Source organism: Pituophis catenifer, unplaced genomic scaffold (assembly GCF_029215685.1).
Source record: "Pituophis catenifer annectens isolate HBS135680 unplaced genomic scaffold, rPitCat1.0.hap2 SCAF_16, whole genome shotgun sequence".
Lineage (NCBI taxonomy): Eukaryota > Metazoa > Chordata > Lepidosauria > Squamata > Colubridae > Pituophis > Pituophis catenifer.
Window position 1 is genome coordinate 9,985,249 of NW_027256896.1, and position 18,716 is coordinate 10,003,964.

General features: G+C 46.5%; 2 protein-coding genes across 3 annotated transcripts in view; one reads left to right on the plus strand and one right to left on the minus strand.

Annotated features, from left to right (window-relative positions):
- The window catches only part of NLRC3 (NLR family CARD domain containing 3), a 39,632-nt gene extending 36,323 nt beyond the window's left edge, over window positions 1–3,309 (plus strand). The window contains exon 18 of the mRNA XM_070955090.1: window positions 3,111–3,309. The gene's annotated coding sequence lies outside the window, so the exon portion shown is untranslated. The remainder of the gene's footprint in view (window positions 1–3,110) is intronic.
- Window positions 1–18,716, minus strand: part of CLUAP1 (clusterin associated protein 1) — a 52,748-nt gene that overhangs the window by 3,683 nt on the left and 30,349 nt on the right. For both annotated transcript variants that reach the window (XM_070955088.1, XM_070955087.1), the window contains 3 exons: window positions 12,744–12,816; window positions 3,181–3,288; window positions 1,665–1,720 (listed from right to left, as the gene is read on the minus strand). In XM_070955088.1, the coding sequence (XP_070811189.1) occupies window positions 1,665–1,720; window positions 3,181–3,288; window positions 12,744–12,816 (237 nt within the window). The remainder of the gene's footprint in view (window positions 1–1,664; window positions 1,721–3,180; window positions 3,289–12,743; window positions 12,817–18,716) is intronic.

An 18,716-nucleotide genomic window follows, 5' to 3' on the forward strand; every position in this document is an offset into this window, starting at 1 on the left:
CCATTGACGTTGCTTGTTCAGAAAGGGGTTCATAAATATGAACCAGTTGCCAAGCGTCTGCAAAAGTCGTAACTGGGAAAAACAGTCATAAGTCACCTTTTTCAGTGCTTTTGTAACTTTAAATGGTCACTAAATGAACAGTTGTGTCCTGACCTAGGCTCCCTTAAAAAGCAGGAAGCAGGGTCTTGGTCCCAGAAAAAGCCTCTTTTATTTACACAACTGTGAATTCCTTTCATTCACAGTCAGCAAGGCCTGTCCAAACAGGTTTTCAAAGGAATGTTTATCAACACAGACCTTATCTCGCTTGGAAAGCTGCCAGGTAACTAGTTTCCAAACGCAGTACAAGGCAAAACTTGGCACAGAATCTCTGAGTCACCGAACGAACGAATTGTTTCCTGCAAAAGCCCCCTCCCCATTTGCTCCTCTTTTGTTTCCTATGGGAGGGGCCAATCACCTCCGAGGAGTGGCTTTACTCCCAGGTCGACCCTGCTTTCTTAGTTGTTCTTGTCTTCTGGAAGCTCTTAGCATACACACATTGGGAACAGGCTCCAGCTGTTCCTCTGCCTCACTGCTGTCTATCTCCCTCTCTGCCTCCGACGCAGAGCCCTCGTCTGAGCTTTCCCCAGCCCCCAGGACTTGCCCATGTTCCTCCCCAACCTCTTCACTGTCCAAATCTGCTGCCAGTTCCGCCCACAACAAGTTGTACGTCAAGGACTACCTGTACTATACATATGAAAAAAATCAGAGAGAAGCATCAGCTATAGAAATCATAGGTTTATAGTGGAACATACTATCTTTAGGTAATTCACAATCCTAGCTTATCCTCCCCCACCTCTGCTCAGCCTGACTGGGTGGCTAAGACACTGAGCTTGTCGATCAGAAAGGTCGGCAGTTTGGCGGTTCGAATCCCTAGTACAGGTCTCCTGCATAAGCAGGGGGTTGGACTAGATGATCTCCAAGGTCCCTTCCAACTCTGTTACTGTCACTTTGAACCTTGCCTAATTTAAGTAATTAATGAATCAAATTTAGAAACCACCCCTCTGCCTTACAGAAGGACTCGGTGGGTGTACAAATAACACAGTCAAACATAAAAACAGTACATTAAATTTAAAATAAGAGACAGGGATACTTAAGAGCCTTGGTAGTACAGGGGTTTAAGGCACCCTGTTATTAAGCTGGTTATTAAGACCAGCTGCCTGCAATTACTGCAGGGTTCGAATCTCGCCAAGGCTCAAGGTTGACTCAGCCTTCCATCCTTTCTAAGGTAGGTAAATTGAGGACCCAGTTGTGGGGGCAATAAGCTGACTTTGTATAAATATACAAAAGGATGAAGGCTATTGCTGAGCACATTGTAAGCCGCCCTGAGTCTCCGGAGAAGGGCGGCATATAAATCAAATTAAAAAAAAAAAAAAAAAAGCCAACGTTGAAAAGTTCATGAAATAATTGTTACTTTAAACCCGGTGTAACTGCACGCAGAGGAAATGGGGTTTGGTTCAATGATAAATAAATGCAAAACTGCACTGGCGGGAAATAAGCGAAAACCTTCATGCTTTCCTTCATGCAGGAAAACCATTAAAACAACCTTTGTTTCTACTTTGCAAAAAAAAGTGCACGTGAACTCATGTTTAAACGTGATCACGGGTATTTCAGCCACAGCCGCTTACCTCGTCCTCCGTGTCTCCCCCTTGCATGGTTCCAACAAGCCGTTTGCTCGGCCGCCCTGAAACACACAATATTTATTTATTTATTTATTTATTTATTTATTTATTTATTTATTTATTTAATTTTTTATACCGCCCTTCTCCCAAAGAACTCAGGGCGGTGAACACTCAAAATAAACATATATATAAAAATGTGAATAGAAGCAATAAATAATAATTAAGTCAATTTGGCTTATCAGTTAAGTTAGGATCTTCAGAATAAAATTTACACAATTAGGAAAAGGAAAGAAAAAATTAATTATGCCAGCCCGGCTTGGTGAAAGAGGAAGGTCTTAAGTGCCCGACGGAAAGTACGAAGATCTGGGATTATTCTTATCCCTGGGGGTATCCTGTTCCAAAGAGTAGGTGCCCCCACAGAGAAGGCTCTCCTCCTGGGAACCACCAGTCGACATTGCTTTAGTGATGGTACCCTGAGGAGGTCCACTGGTTGGTGGGAGGTTATCGGTTGCAGAAGGTGGTCTCGTAGATACCCAGGTCCTAAGCCATGGAGCACTTTAAAGGTAAGAACCAACACCTTGAAGTGCACTCGGAAGGCCACTGGGAGCCAGTGCCGCTCGTGAAAGAGAGGTGTTACATGTGAGCTCCATCTTGCTCCTAATATCACCCGCGCGGCTGCATTCTGGACCAGTTGGAGCCTCCGCGTGCACCTCAAGGGGAGCCCCATGTAGAGAGCATTACAGTAGTCCAGTCGAGAAGTGACGAGGGTGTGAGTGACTGTGCATAAGGAGTCCCGATCCTGAAAGGGTCGCAACTGGCGAATCAGGCAAACCTGATATTTGTCAGAAAACGTCACAAAAATGGAAGCCAAGCTCTGGCAGAACCATCGATAAAATAAACTCAAAGGACATAGATGCTTCCATCGTCAGAAGAGCTATCAAAGGTAGAAACGTTCACACCTGTCAGAGTGGGCACCTTTTGGGTGGGATTTCGCCCCTCCGAGGAGCATCTTTTCCTTTGGCTCAGGTTGAATTAGGTAAGATGGGCTTAAAGTAAAGGAAACTGACTTGGTCTAAGACTGTTGGTCATCTATTTTCAAAAACTTTCACTGTGGGAATCTGAGGCCGTGGGTCAGTGGTGAAATCCAATTTTTTTTACTACCGGTTCTGTGGGCATGGTTTGGTGGGTGTAGTGTGGCTTGGTGGGCGTGGCAGGGGGAAGGATACTGCCAACTCCCTATTCCCTCCTTTAAGTTCTCTTTCTTTTGGATTTTATCTGGAATTTGAAGAAAGGCCAGCTGTCTAAAATCAGCTCGGGAATAAGGCAATCTTTAGCATTTTAAATCTGGGAACCTTTTTTCTTTTTTTTTTTTAATACGCTGGTACAAGCTGGCATCGCTTTATCTGTTAAAAGCCATTTTTTTTTTTCTCATTTGCACCGTCATGGGTACAGGCTGCACAGTTTGAAAACGTGCCTTGAAAGCCGTTTGGGAAGAGGAGAGAAGAGGAGCAGATCGACCCACCGTGCATCAGCATCTCCATGGCTGTGCGTTGCTTGATCAGCTGCCGGTCTTCCAGGTCGCTGTCCGATCCCTCGTCCTCGTGGATCTCCATGTCCGAGTCATCGTGACCTGAATAAAAACGAGAATCCCTTTGTGTTCAAAACATACAATGGACGGTTGCAGGAACTGGGCATGGCTAGTCCAGTGAAGAGAAGGACCAGGGGAGACAGGATAGCAGTCTTCCAATATTTGAGGGGCTGCCACAGAGAGGAGAAAGGGGGTCAAGCTATTCTCCAAAGCACCTTTGAAGGCCAGATTTGACTCCTCCCTCACACTCAGCCCCGATCATCTCCTACAATGATTGTTGCAATATTTTCAGGATCAGACTCAATAAATCTAGTAAGAGTTAAGAGTTCAAATATATCTCTCTTTATTTACACTAGGCATTCTATATTCACTGAATATTCACAGATAGAAGCAAGGAATGGGTGCGTGCAGCTCCTTATATATACAATGGGTGGAGCTAAGTATGGGAGTGGTAAAGTATGAATACATTAAGAAGTGAAGAATAAATTAACCCCTAATATCCCGTTCATACACTATTTACATATTAGAGAATAAGGCATTTACATGTGACAATGATATTTTTAATTCATTTGTTGTGGAACAATTACTAGTAGGAGGGGGAAAAAAAGAAACCCTGAAGTTTCAATTCGCCTTCCCTTTAAAAACTTTTGAGTAATGTTGTGTATTCCTTTTTTGGGTACTTTTGATTTTTTTTTTTTTCCCCTTTTCCTTTCCACATGACGAACACGTCAGACGAATTGTCCTGTCTGTATCAGGCCGAGTGAGATCACGCCGGGCATTTTTCACGCGCTATCTTGCACTGATTATGTTTACAAACTCCAGCGGGAGCTTTGCTGGCACAAACCACGCCATCTTCTCGCCTGCCAGCCGGTTATTCATCACGGAAACAGAAGGTCAGGCTTGATAAACCCCAGATGCATTTGCTGTCAATTGACCTATGTAGCCTGACTCGCCCAATTCACATTTACACAGCTCTAAGCACTGGCATTTGGGCTCAGTCTGGTCTGCCAAGGAGCCCTTGGGGAACAGCCAAGCAGCTCCCCAGCCACTGCTCCTCCTCCCTCCATTGCAAATAAGCGATGCTATCAATTTTCTTGCCCTTCTCAAAGCATCCTAGGGGGACCTGACGAACCACCAGCCACCCCCTATTACACGAGGAGGAGGATTATTCATCACCAGGTTTTCAATTATACCCGCCAAAATGTTTGATTTCAGAATGTGGGAAGCCCTCTCACTAGAAGAAACATGCTCTTAAAGGCAGAAAGCAGACTCCGCCTTTCTTAATAGCCACCACCACCACCACCACCCCCGGTATATATTTCGTGCTCATTATGAAAGACTGGGCCAGCCTATCTACAAAACAAAAGACCTTCAGCTCCAGGATGATGGGATTAAGAAGAACAGGACATGGCCATTTAGGACACAATAAGAGCAATCCACAAAGATCATGGCATCCAGCACTCTCAATTCCTGGCAAATACTGTATTTTTCAGAGTATGAGACACACTTTTTTCCTTCCTAAAAGAGGCTGAAAATTTGGGTGCGTCTTATACTCCGAATGTAGCTTTTTCAAAGCTTTTTTTCAGCCCTAACGAGGCGCTAGCGACTGAAGCGATCTACCTCCGACTCTCAGCTGTGCTTTAGCTTTTTCAGTGAAGCAATGTTTCCTGCTTTGCCTGCTTCCTCTGACTCTCCAGCTGTGAAGCTTTTTTTTTCAGCCCTAAGGAGGCGCTAGCGAGTGAAGCGATCTCCATGGTTTGCCTGCTTTTCTCATTGCTTCTCTCTCCAAAGATCAGTTGTGCTTTAGAAGCTGTTTTTTACACCCAAGCAGGGGATAAAAACCAGCAAACTAATGTGCTGAAGCTGACCAGATTAAGGACGCTAGCCAGTTGAATACCTGGTAGGCAGATTTTTCCCCCTCTATTTTCCTCCCCCAAAACTAAGCTGCTTCTTTTACTCCGGTGTGTCTTATACTCCGAAAAATACAGTAGATGGGGAAGAAATGGAGGTAGTGACAGATTTTATTTTCCTGGGCTCCAAGATCACTGCAGATGGGGACTGCAGCCAAGAAGTTAAAAGACACTTGCTCCTGGGGAGGAAAGCTATGGCAAATCTAGACAGCATTCTAAAAAGCAGAGACATCACCCTGCCAACAAAAGTGCAGATAGTCAAGGCTATATGGTTTTCCCAGTTGCAATGTCTGGCTGTGAAAGTTGGACCATAAGGAAGGCTGAGAGCCAAAGAATGGAGGCCTTTGAACTCTGGTGCTGGAGAAGACTCCTGCGAGTCCCTTGGACTGCAAAGTGATCCAACTGGTCAGTCCTAGAGGAGATCAACCCTGACTGCTCTTTAGAAGGCCAGATCCTGAAGAGGAAACTCAGATACTTTGGCCACCTAATGAGAAGGAAGGACTCACTGGAGAAGAACCTAATGCTGGGAACAATTGAGGGCAAAAGAAGAAGGGGACGGCAGAGAATGAGGTGGCTGGATGGAGTCACTGAAGCAGTCGACGTGAGCTTAAGTGGACTCTAGAGGATGGTCAAGGACAGGAAGGTCTGGAGGAATTTGTCCATGGGGTCACGATAGGTTGGACATGACGTCGCAACTAACAACAACAACAAAAGATTAACCCACTACCATTTAGCAGAAGAGATAGAGCTCACTACATTGCCCAATCCCCTAAGGGCATTTCAGATATTGCACAAACTCCGCCCCCCACAACAGTTTAAACTTCAAAGTCACAGAAACCTATAAAGATCCATCCACTCATTCAACCGTTTGTGCAAGCTGACCCAAAACTACTGGCTCTGTTCATTCATTCATTCATTCATTCATTCATTCATTCATTCATTCATTCATTTATTGGTTCGATTTATATGCCGCCCTTTTCCGGAGACTCGGGGCGGCTTACAATGCATTAAGCAATAGCCTTCATACTTTTGTATATACCTGCTTAATGGGGCTTTCACCCCTCCCCCCAAGCGGTGTTCTTTTTTATACAAAGTCAGTTTATTGCCCCCACAATCCGGGTCCTCATTTTACCTACCTCGAAAGGATGGAAGGCTGAGTCAACCTTGAGCCTGGTGAGATTTGAACTTGCAATAATTGCAGGCAGCTGGTGTTACTTAACAGTGCTTTAGTCTGCTGCGCCACCAAGGCTCTTGTTCATCATTCAACTTTCTTTCCAATCAGCCTCCATGTTGTTTCCAGCGTTTTTCTCCCAGCTTGGAACTGAACCAGATGGATTTTCCTTCTAACAAGAATTATGATTATCCCGTTTATGGTGGATCTGCCTCTCCCAAAGGTGTTTTTTTTTTTCCCCCAAGAGGCAACGGGACTTCCTGGTTTTTCTTTGAAGACGTTTCGCTTCTCACCCAAGAAGCTTCTTCAGCTCTCTCGGATGAGAAGCGAAAAACGTCTTCAAAAGAAAAAATCATGACCTGGATGACTGAGAATCTCCATAGTGGGTCTGCTTGTTCATAAGATACTACCTGTTTCTCGGTCTTTTATTTGGGTTTTCTTTTAAAAAAACCCAAAAAACTCAAGGTCCATCCCACCTTGAATGCCTCTCTTATCTCCCGCTCATTTCCCTTGACCGCGAGTTGGCCAGATTCTTGCAGAGAGCTTAAACTTGCAATAAATCTTTATGCTCATTTGAACTGCCTGAATCTCTTGATCTCCCCGGTGCGTGACACCTTCCTTATCAAACTCTGGTTCCACTGTAACAGCAGGCAGATTACAGATTGACAGAGTTGGAAAGGACCTTGGAGGTCATCTAGTCCAACCCACCGTTCAAGAAGAAGACCCTGCCTACACCATTTCCTACAGAGAGATATGCAACCAATCCTACAGAGGCTCTGCAACCCAACAAGACAGACCCAGACTTCAGAGGATAATTAGAACTGCAGAAAAAGCAATGGCTACCAACCTGCCTTACATTGAGGACCTGTATACTGCACAAGTCAAAAAGAGGGCTGTGAAAATATTTACAGACCCCTCACATCCTGGACATAAACTGTTTCAACTCCTACCCTCAAAACGACGCTATAGGGCACTGCACACCAGAACAACTAGACACAAGGACAGTTTTTTCTCAAATGCCATCACTCTGCTAAACAACTAATTCCCTCAACACTGTCAAACTGTTTAGTAAGGCAGTATTACTATTCTTCTTCTTACCTTTCCTTTTCTACTTAGGACTATAACTTTGTTGTTTGTATCTTTACGATTTATGTTGTTTAATTTAGTTTCCTGGTATGATTTATGTTGATTGCTTATTTAGTATCCAACGACTATCACTAAGTGTATCTTATGGTTTATGATGAAAATGTATTTTTATGATGACTAGGATCATGATTTATCACCTATAACTTTATGTACACTCTGTGCTTATGCACCGAAGACAAATTCCTTGTGTGTCCAATCACACTTGGCCAATAAAGAATTCTATTCTATATGTCCTTTTTTCTTTGCTTCTGGCAAAGAACAAAATGTGCTTTGCATTTACCCAGAGAGCCTGTTTCCTTGGATGGTGGGGCCCTGGTACTCCGATACTGCTCTTTCCTGGAGCTTCCAATATTTCTTTACCAAATCTATGGGATGTTCCTTTGAATGGCCAGCTCTGGAACTGAGCCCCCTGCCCCGATCCTCCTTACGGCATTTTGCTATCATATAAACAACTCGACAGGATGTCTGCGATAAGAAGGAGCTGTGCGGGAGCCGAGATAATGATTTCACTAGGGGGATAATTCCAAATCCGGCACTTGATGTGCCTGATTTCCTTTGCATTTCTCTCAGAAATTTATTTTGTGGCCTTAGGCAAATGGCTCATTTTTGACTGTTAGTCCAAGGCAGTGATGGCTAACCTTTTTGCCATCGTGTGCCAAAAGCAGGGGGAGTGCGGGGGTGTGTGTGTCGTGTGTGTGCGTACTCACACCCATAATTCTATGCGCCCCGACCCCCGTGCATGCACGCACGACCCCCTGTGCTCCCCCCGCTTTTGGCATGCGATGGCACAGTGGGCCTGGTAGGCCCGTTTTTTCGCCCTCCCCAGGCTCCAGAGGCTTTCTAGGAGTCTGGGAAGGATGAAAATGGCTTTCGCAACCCTTCCGGAGGCAGGAAATGGCCTGTTTGCTGATTTCCGGTGGGACCAGAAAGCCTGTTTTTTGCTCTCCTCAGGCTCCTAGAAAGGCTCTGGAGCCTTGGGAGAGCAAAAAAATGGGCCTTCCGGTCCCACCAGAAGTAGGCAAATGGGCCGTTTCCGGCCTCCGGAGGGCCTCCAAGGGGGTGGGGAAGGCTGTTTTTGCCCTCCCCAGGCTCCTAGAAAGGCTCTGGAGCCTGGAGAGAACAAAAAAACAGGCCATCCCCATCCTGCCCCAGGCCCTCCGGAGGCCAGAAAGAGCCTGTTTCCCTGCTTCTAGGTGGGCCCAGAAGGCCCAAAAATCAGCTGGCCGGCACGCACATGCACGCTGGAGCTGAGCTCGCGTGCTCACCAATATGGCTCTGTGTGCCACCTGTGGCACGTGTGCCATAGGTTTGCCATCATGGGCCTAAGGTGATGGGGATGAAATCCACCAAACATTCTTAAAATGCAAGAACTCTGAACGTGTCCCAGTAGTGAAATCTTCCCTGGTTTGCTACCGGGTTGCTGCCTGCGCATGTGCAATGCGTGCTAAACGCACGCTGCGTGAGTGTGCATGCACAGTACGCGCCAAACATGTGCTTCGTGTGGAAAAAGGAGGCTTGGGAAGGTAAATAGAACAGGGAGGAGGGGAAAAGTGCTAGAAAGCAGGAAATCGTGCTTTCTAGTGAATCTAAATCGCGCGGCACAGCTGATTGTTGGAAATACCGGTTCAGACGAACTGGTAGTTTTTTTAAACCAACAGTTCGCCCAAACTGGTAGTTTTTATCACTACCGGTTCACCCGAACCGGTAGCATTTCATTGCTGATGTGTCCACTGTCTGCCTCTTCTCCTCTAGGCCTACCAACACCCTCATCACTTCCCGTCTGGACTACTGTAATGCTCTCTACATGGGGCTCCCCTTGAAGAGCACTGGAGGATCCAACTGGTCAAGAATGCGGCTGCGCGGGTGATTATGGGAACGACATGGTGCTTCCATGTAACACCTCTCCTGCGCGAGCTGCACTGGCTCCCGGTGGTCTTCCGGGTGCGATTCAAGGTGTTGGTTCCCATCTTTAGAGTGCTCCATGGCTTAGGACTTGGGTACTTACGAGATCGCCTTCTGCTACCGATAGCCTCCCACCGGCCAGTACGCTCCCACAGAGAGGGACTCCTCAGGGTGCCGTCGGTCAAACAATGTCGACTGGCGACCCCCAGGGGGAGAGCCTTCTCTGTGGGGGCACGCAGAGGTAGCACGCAGAGCCATCTTTCCGGGCAGGCGAACTTTCCGGGCAAGCACGCACCTCCCAGCTGGTGTTTGGGCCTCCAGTGCGCATGCGAGCAATTCAGGGGACCCAGCTGGTCTTTGGAGCTCTCCTGCATATGTGTGCACGTTTGCACATGTGTGTGAGTACTTGCACGCAGCGTGCACATGTGTAATGGCATTCGTGCACGTGCATTGCGCATGAAAACTGCATGCATGCACAGATGGTGTGATTTCATGTGCAGAACATGGGGGAGCCACACGAAACCTGCCTGCATGCACAGATGGTGTGATTGTGCATGCAACGCATGGGGGAGCCGTGGGTTAGTGCAGATAGCTTGCACTCACGCAAAGCACATACCTGTTTGGCACTCAGTGAGTAAAAGGCTCGCCACCACTATCCTATACCATTCCGGACAAATGGCTGTCCAGACTCTTCTTAAAAACCTCCAGTGATGGAGCACTTACAACTTCTGGAGGCAAGGAGTTCCACTGGTTAATTGTTCTCACTGTCAGGAAATTTCTCCTTAGTTCTAGGTTGCTTCTCACCTTGATAAGCTTCTATTGGTTGCTTTTTGTTCTGCCCTCAGGTGCTTTGGAGAATAGGTTGACCCCCTCTTCTCTCTGACAGTCCCTCAAATATTGGAAGACTGCTATCATGTCAACCCTAGTCCTTCTCTTTGCTAGATGAGACGTACCCAATTCCCCCAACCTCCCATCGTATGTTTTATCCTCCAGTCCCCTGATCATCTTTGTTGCTCTTCTCTGCACTCTTTTTTTGTATCGTGATCAGTGGTGGGTTCCTCCCGGTTCGGTCCGGTTCAGCCGAGCCGGTAGCGGTGACAATATGATGTCACCGAACCGGTTCTCTCCCCCCCATGTTATTCTTACCTTTTATTTAGTCCCACCCCCAATCTATTGCTGCCTCCTGAGTCCCAGCTGATGACTAGAGGGAAAAAAACTGTTTAAACTCTTGCCACGGAGCTTCAAAGGGCCGTCCTACAGCTGATCAATGTTAAAAGCAAACAAATGAGTTGGGTCGTAAGTGCGAGGACTGGTTGTAAGTGTGAGGACCTTCCAGAAATGACTCTGACCAGCTAGCCACGCCCACCTAGTCACATGACCTCCAAGCCACACCCACAAAATAAGCCACGCCCACAGAACCGGTAGTAAAAAAATTTAGAACCCACCCCTGATCGTGATGCACGCAAATGATGACCAAACCTGGATGCATAAAGCTGTTCTATCACTCCAGGTGATCCTGATACTATCAGCGTACAGACTTTAGTTTCTGCACAATAGGAAAAAAAGGCACAGAACAGAGGAAAGCCACAAGCCAATGGAAAATCAACAAGAATGGTAATATATGGCTTAATTTCCTTAATCGCTTCCCTGGAGACCGTCTGTTTAATTCAAGTTAACTCTGTTTGGCAAATACTAAAATCGCCCAGGTGAATCATCCACACGGGTTTTGCTGACGTCTTATTTAAGATGAGTCAAAACGGTTGGCAGAAGCTCCCAAATAAATTATTCCAATCTACCACTAATTTTTCCAGTCAAAAGTTATTATGTTAATAATTTATACTGTTACATATTTCAACGCCCAGCTTAATTATATCCTGCTCCAAAGGAGATGTTCCAACAGAGAGAGATCTGACCAAAGGGTGACAAGGAAGAAAGGAGATTATCCGTTTTTCATTCCAGATTTTATGTTGTCCCTTGCAGGAAATAAATCAAATGAAAGATTGAGGGAATGAATGAATGAGAATGAACAGAGGCAGCTTTTCACCATGGTCTTTTAGATCACAAATGTTTAAGCCTGCAAGAACAGGACTTGATCAACTTTGTGTGAATAGCAACTTTGGTGGACTCATCTATAAACCTGGATTACTTAAATCAGGGGCCTGCAACCTTAAATACTCAAAGAGCCATTTGGACCCGTTTCCCACAGAAAAGAAAACACCAGGAGCCACAAAACCTGGGTGGGTGTGGCCAACTCAATGTCACTTCCACAAGTCACATGACCCCCCCTAGCCATGCCTATCCAGCCGGTCATTAGGGCAGAGAACCAGTTGTTAAAAAACACCAGGAACCACAAAATCCTTTTGACATTTCTCTCTCTCCTCTTCCTCCCTCTCTCCCCCTCTCTCTGTATCTCTCTGTCTCTGCTCTGGCTGCTTCTCCATCCCCTGACGTCACCTTTACCTTCTCAGGCCAGGCGAGGAGTGACTGGGAGGGAAGAGCCAGCCAGTGGTGGGATCACCTGACAGGGAGCCACAGCAGAGGATCCAAAGTGCCGCATGTGGCTCCAGAGCCGCAGGTTGCTGACCCCTGTTCTAGGGAGTACAAACTTACTGTATTTAGTGGGTGGGTGTTTATGTGAGGTTGAAGAAATGAGTTCTTGTGCTGGTCGTGACTAAGAGCAACCTCTTCCGAAGGTCCGTTCAATTGGGCTGTTTTATTTTTGCCCATTTATGTTGTGGCCCTCCAGCGGCCAGTGGAGCTGGCAACAGATTTGGGCACTGAGGGGGTTTGGGGAGAAACATGGGCCAGTCCTGGCGTCTGAGGAAGGCTCTGTGTCGGAAGCAGAGATGGGGCCAGGGCAGTCTGACAGTTCTCAGTTGCCTTCAGAGTCAGACATCAGTGAGGCAGACGAACAACTGGAGCCTGTTCCCAGTGTGCACATGCACAGAGCTGCCAGGAGAAGCGAACAGCTAAGGAACGAGGGTCGACTCAGGAGTAAAGCCACAGGTGGACGATGAATGGCCCCTCGCAGAGGGAATAAAAGAGGAGCGAAAGTGGAGTGGAGTTTGCAGGAGACAATTAGTTCGCTTAATTGGTTTGTGAGTCTCCGAGACTCCTGGCCAAGTTTTGAAGATATCGGCCTGGCAGCTCTCCAAGCCAGATAAGGTCTGTGACTGTAAATTCTCCCTTGAAAGACTCTGTTGGATGTGAATGTGACAAATTCACAGTAACTTAATAAAAAGGTGCTTTTGTTGGCACAAGGAGTTTGTGTCGTGGTTTGGGAACGCCTGGGTCAGAACAATTTATTCAGAACTGGATGTGGACAAAGCCCACAGGACTACCCCCTGCCGCGTGAAAAAGTAACTTACTTCCACTCTTCAGCAAACGTTTCTCTTCCTCCTTCAGCTTATTCTGCATCAGCCGCAGGGTGTTTTCTGCTTCCTGTAAGGGAAGATCAAAATCAGGATGGTCACTGCTCGAGAATTCCTCGGCTTAGGAGGCAGCCAGCATGCGAGAAAAGACAGCTTAGTTCCAGAAATTGAGAACTGATATGCCCGTGATGGCGAACCTATGGCACGCGTGCCACAAGTGGCACGCAGAGCCATCTCTCCGGGCACACGAGCCGTCGCCTGTTGCTCTTCCGTGAAAGCCAGCTGGTTTTCATGTGTGCATGCATGTTGGAAACCGGAAGATCGTCTTCCCGGCGTGCTCCCGTTTCGGCACTCGGTTCCGAAAAGGTTCACCAACACTGTGATATGTGGTCTTGGCTTCCACCGTAAAAAAAGAATATTAAAAAAAAAACACCTTACAAATGTAGTGAGGAAAGCATGTTGACTAAGCCTAAGAAGAAGGAGAAAAAAACCCTTCAGACACTAGAGAGACAATTAAATGCCATTTTTATTATTTCAGGGATACCTGAGAAAATATTTTATCTTCGTGACTAGAATACCATAATTCCCTTGGCTTCGTGATCAACCGACCACTATAACTGCCAGCATTTAAAGGGAAGGAATATGTTTAAATGATTGAGCTTCAAAAAGAGCCCCCCAAATAGCTTTATAGTGCTCTGTATACTTATGCAGAACTGCAGTTTCATATTAAATATGTGTTAGCCCTAAACACACTCACTCACAGTCACACACAAAGACACACGGAAGGATAGGTAGCAACATCTGGAAGACAGTGATTCGGAAATGTCATTCTGGCGCTTCCAAAAGGTTAAGGAAAAACAGTTGGCAATTCATGAAAAGAAGGACGAGCATGGAGGCAGCAATTAGTGACAAGACAGCTGTCAACACCATTTTGATACATTACATCACTCTCAGTAAAGGACAGAGTTATAACCCAGGTAGACATAGACGTAGAATCGTAGGTATAGAAGGGACCTTGGAGGTCTTCTAGACCAACCCCTGCCCAAGGCAGGAGTCCTTATAGCATTCTGAACCAATGGTTGTCCTTGACTTCTTGAAAACCTCCAGTGTTGGAGCATCCACAACTTCTGAAAGAAAGCTGTTCCACTGATTAACTGTTCTCACTGTCAAGAAATTGCTCCTTAGTTCTAGGTTGCTTCTCTCCTTGATTAGTTTCCATCCATTGCTTCTTGTCCTGGCCTCATGTGCTTTGGAGAACAGGGTGATCCCCTCTTCTCTGAGACAGCCCCTTGAGTACCAGAAGTTACCTATCATGTCCCCCTTAACCCTTCTCTTCATTAGGATAGGCCAGGGGTCGGCAACCTTAAACACTCAAAGAGCCACAAAGGTCCTAACCGGAAGCCCCCGTTCAATTCTGGAGCCGACCGGAAGTCCGGTTCCCCCACCATAGAGTCTCCTCCTATCATGGTGTCCTTTTCCCTCTGCCGACCGGAAGTCGGTTCCCCCACCATAGAGTCTTCTCCTAGCACAGCGTCCCTTTTTCCTCTGCCAATCTTTAGCACAGTTTCACTACCACCATAGAGTCTCCTCCTAGCATGACATCCTTTTTCCTCTACCTGTCCTGACCGAAAGCCCTATCAATTGTGGAGCCGACCAGCAACATGGAGCCGCAGCAGAGGGATGAAAGAGCCACATGCAGCTCCAGAGCCGCGGGTTGCTGACCACTGGGATAGGCAGTTCCCTTTCCACCCTGTGCGTCTCATACGTCTCCTGGAGTAGAAGCCCACTAGAAAAAATTCCCCTCTTGCCTGAAAAACAAACTTAAAAAAAAAAAATCTTTTATGCCTCTGTTTTCTCCTGTTCATCTTTGAATCACTGATTAAATTCACTTTGCAGCAGATTTACGGTTTGAAACAGATGGGCACTTAACATCTATTAGCCTCTGTATAATACCCTAAGTAAGCTCTCAGACTGAGAAGTGGGAGACTTAATTGAGAATACAATTTATCTTTCCTGCAAGCAAAGAAACCTACCCGGCTGTAAAATGCCACATTTTCTAGCTGTGGGAATGGAAGTTTACAGGGAAAAATTCGAGGAATTTTTGCCAGGGATAATTCAAATTTTTAAGGTTGCAACTGCTTCTCTTATGTTTTACAGAGGTTTGGTATGTGATCCTAGCAAAAGGTTTATAGGAGGCTGTGTTTTTTTTGTGTGTTTTTTTGCCAGACAGGTTGACAAAATAAAATTTGACTGACCTAAATGGGGATGTTTGACTCAATTGCGCTCACCTTTAGCAGTGATTGAAAGAAAAACAGATCTATAGTTCCCACGGTTCGAGCTTTTGATCTGTGATGGCATGGCGACGATATGCAAATAAACAAACGTGATGCGCAAAAGCCGAGTGGAACGGTGTGTTCTCTGCTCCACACATCACAGGCATTTGCCTTTGCAAGTCCATTTTTGCCTCGGGGGTGGGGGGGGAGGAAATATCCTGAAATCTGTCAGCACAACCATCTCCCCGCTTCCAACCTAATGTTTTGCAAAGCGATGGGATCACAGCAGAGCTGGTATTCAGCCGGTTCGGATCGGTTCGCCCGAACCGGTTACGGAAATCGTGGGTGGACCCACTCCCCCACCCCAGCTCTATGCCGTCCTATTGGGGGACGTTTTTGAGGTCGGGCGCATGCGTGGAAGGCTGGGCGGGTGTGTGGAAAGCAGGCGCACAGGCGAACCGGATGTGCACGGGATGAAGCAAGTTTGCGCGCGCGGGGGGGGGGGGCAAATCTGGGCAGAACTGATCCAGGTATTGGAGGTGGGGAGAGAGAAAAAAAACCATCCAGATTGTTTCTGGTATAAAATATATTATCCGTTTTCCTTCTATCTGGGTCTTGCTTTAATTTGCAGCACAGAGGGCTTCCAGCTGGCGATCAAGCCGAAGAATCTTTACCAATCCGTATGTTGACGGGGCCAGGATGAAAACGTTCATTTATTTCTATCGATCATGTATTAATTAATAGCCTGTTTAATATCCTAGACCTCATCTCTTCAGTCTTTAAGCTGAGGAGGGGGAGGGGGGGGAGGAGAGAAAAAAAACTCTTGGAAGCGCCGAGGTAATAAATCATTTTACAGAAAATTATAAAAGGAGAATGCAGATTCTGGAAGTTGGATTAGACTGGAGTTTGAATAGCTATCTCCCAAAGGAGGTTAAAAAGCTGAAAACAAAGGCGGATGCAGAATAAACAGAAGAAAACACCAGTTAATGAGGTTGACCAACACCAAAGGCCTGCAATGCACAAATCTTATTTTTCCCGTAGGGTTCCTACAAAGCTGCCTTCACAACTTTGGTGAGTCTGCAGTGGTGTCCTGGTGCCTTCAAGTCAAGTGTTGGACACATCCATAAAGTCGCGTTGCCTTGTTCGGTTCTTCCAATTTACAGAAGCCGTGGCTCCTTACAGATTACAGATTAACAGAGTTGGAAGGGACCTTGTAGGTCATCTAATCCAAGCAGGAGACCCTACACCATTTCTGACAGATGGCAGTCCAGTCTCTTCTTGAAAGCTTCCAGGGATGAGGCAGCCACAATTTCCGAAAGCAACTTCTGTTCCATGGGTTGATTGTTCTCACTGTCCGGAAATTTCTCCTTATTTCCAGGTTGAATCTTTCCTTGATCAGTTTCCATCCATTATTCCTTGTCTGGCCTTCAGGTGCCTTGGAGAATAGATTGACCCCCTCCTCTCTGTGGCAGCCCCTCAAATATTGGAAGACTGCTATCATGTCTCCCCTGGTCCTTCTCTTCACTAGACTAACCATGCCCAATTCCTGCAACTGTTCATCGTATGTTTTAGCCTCCAGTCCCCTAATCATCTCCTTCTTTTCTGCCTATAGGACAAGGGGTGAAAATCAAGGAGACAGATGTAGAATCCTTGCTGATTCTGACTATTTGTGCTTGCAGCTAAACATGGGGTTGTGACTCCCTCTTCTTTGTGGCAGCCCCTGAGATATTGGAAGACTGCTATCATGTCTCCCCTAGTCCTTCTTTTCATTAAATTAGACATACCCAGTTCCTGCAACCATTCTTCATATGTTTTAGCTTCCAGTCCTCTAATCATCTTGGTTGCTCTTCTCTGCACTCTTTCTAGAGTCTCCACATCTTTTTTATAGTGTGATGACCAAAACTGGATGCAGTACTCTAGGTGTGGTTTTGCTAGGGCTTTATAGAGTGGTATTAGCACCTCACTTGATCTTGATTGTATCCCTCTGTTAAGGCAACTGAGGATTGCATTGGCTTTTTTGGCTGCCACCGCACACTGCTGGCTCATATTTAATTGGTTGTCCACTAAGACTCCAAGATCCCTCTCACAGCTGGGCTCCCTTGGGTTCCTTCTGCTTCTCCTTAGCACCCTACTTGACACAACTAAAGTTAACTTCAGAATCAATGTTATAAGCCATGGCAGTAAGACTGAGTGGTTCCCCTTCCTTTTGTTTTGTGTCTGGGTGTGCCCAGGGGTGGGATTCTACCGGTTCGGACCGGTTCAGGAGAACCGGTAGCTCTGATGATCGGTTGAGCTCATCCAGGTTTTGTGGCTCCCGGTGTTTTCTTTTCTGTGGGAAACGGGTCCAAATGGTTCTTTGAGTATTTAAGGTTGCAGACCCCTGCCCTACACATTCCAGAGATACTCTTCGTATCCTCACAGTTCAATCCAGAAGGGCCTTTAGTTTTCACAATCCTTCTCATTTGACATGCCAGCAGCAAGAAACATTTAATCTTATGCAAGAACTGAACAGCGACAAGCACAGAGTCCACGGAAGAAGAAAACAGAAATGCCAAATTCTAACTCACAAGAGTTTATCTTTTTGTTGTTGTTGTTGTTGTTGCTGCTTGAACATAATGTATCTTCGGACACAAAGAGCTTTAAATTTAAAATTATGTCTGGGAAAGAAGGTCAACAGGGATGGGAACAAGATGTAAATGCTGGTAACTGAGATCAGGAAACCACACTGTTGTCGTTTGTTGATGTTGTTGTTTTAAAAAGAATCATTAAGGGACTACGATGTGTTACCAGTGTACGTTTCTTCATAATAAGTCCTTTTTTTTTTCAATGGCCCACTCTTTGCAAAGCTTTTCAATCAGGGACATCTCCAATTAAAATCGAGTGTGTTTCCATTGTATCCGAAATGACTTCAACAGGTCCTCCTATTTATTTGCTTACTTTTCTCTCTGGAGCTGGTGGAAAGTATGAATTGTAATGATTCAATAAAGGCTCATTTGCTATTCTCCTGAGGCGTTGAAAGTTCTGGTCCCTTAGTTTACTTTGGAGAGCTGGTTGAATGCACGGGCTTTATAAGGAGACGCGGATGAGACCGTGGGATGAAAACGCACAGGAACATTTTGCAACGCTTGAAAAAGTTTGCCAGGCAAATTAATCCTGACGGAGGACTTAGTTTCACAGATGGGGCTTCTGAGAGCCAGCTAAGAGAAATCTTACTAGTTTAGGGTGTCACCGTTGTCTTCACGCATATTGGCAGCGGCATCTGTGCATCTGGGACAGGCTGATGAGGAGTTAGGGTGGGAGAGGGAATAGCGAACACCGGAATTAGAAGATCTTATTTTATGTGCCTTGTTTCCACTGGTTCTAACCAGGGGTGGGCTGTTGGGGGTTCGTAGGGGTTCGGAAGAACCTCTAGCTACGATTCTGTGCAGTTTGGAGAACCCCCCCAAATCCCACTCCTGGATGGCCCCGCCCGCCCTGCCCCTCCCAGGAGTCCCCACACGGACCGTTTTGGATGCAAGTAAGTGCAGGGCACCCTGGAGGCCTGTTTCTGGCCTCCAGAGGGCCTCCGGAGCCTGGGGAGGCTGTTTTCACCCTTCCGGAGGCTCTAGGAAATCCTCCAGAACCCGGGTAGGGCAAAAACGCCCCCGCCCCGCCGTGGTGCAGGAGGTTGACTAGGCCACGTCCACCATGGTCACGT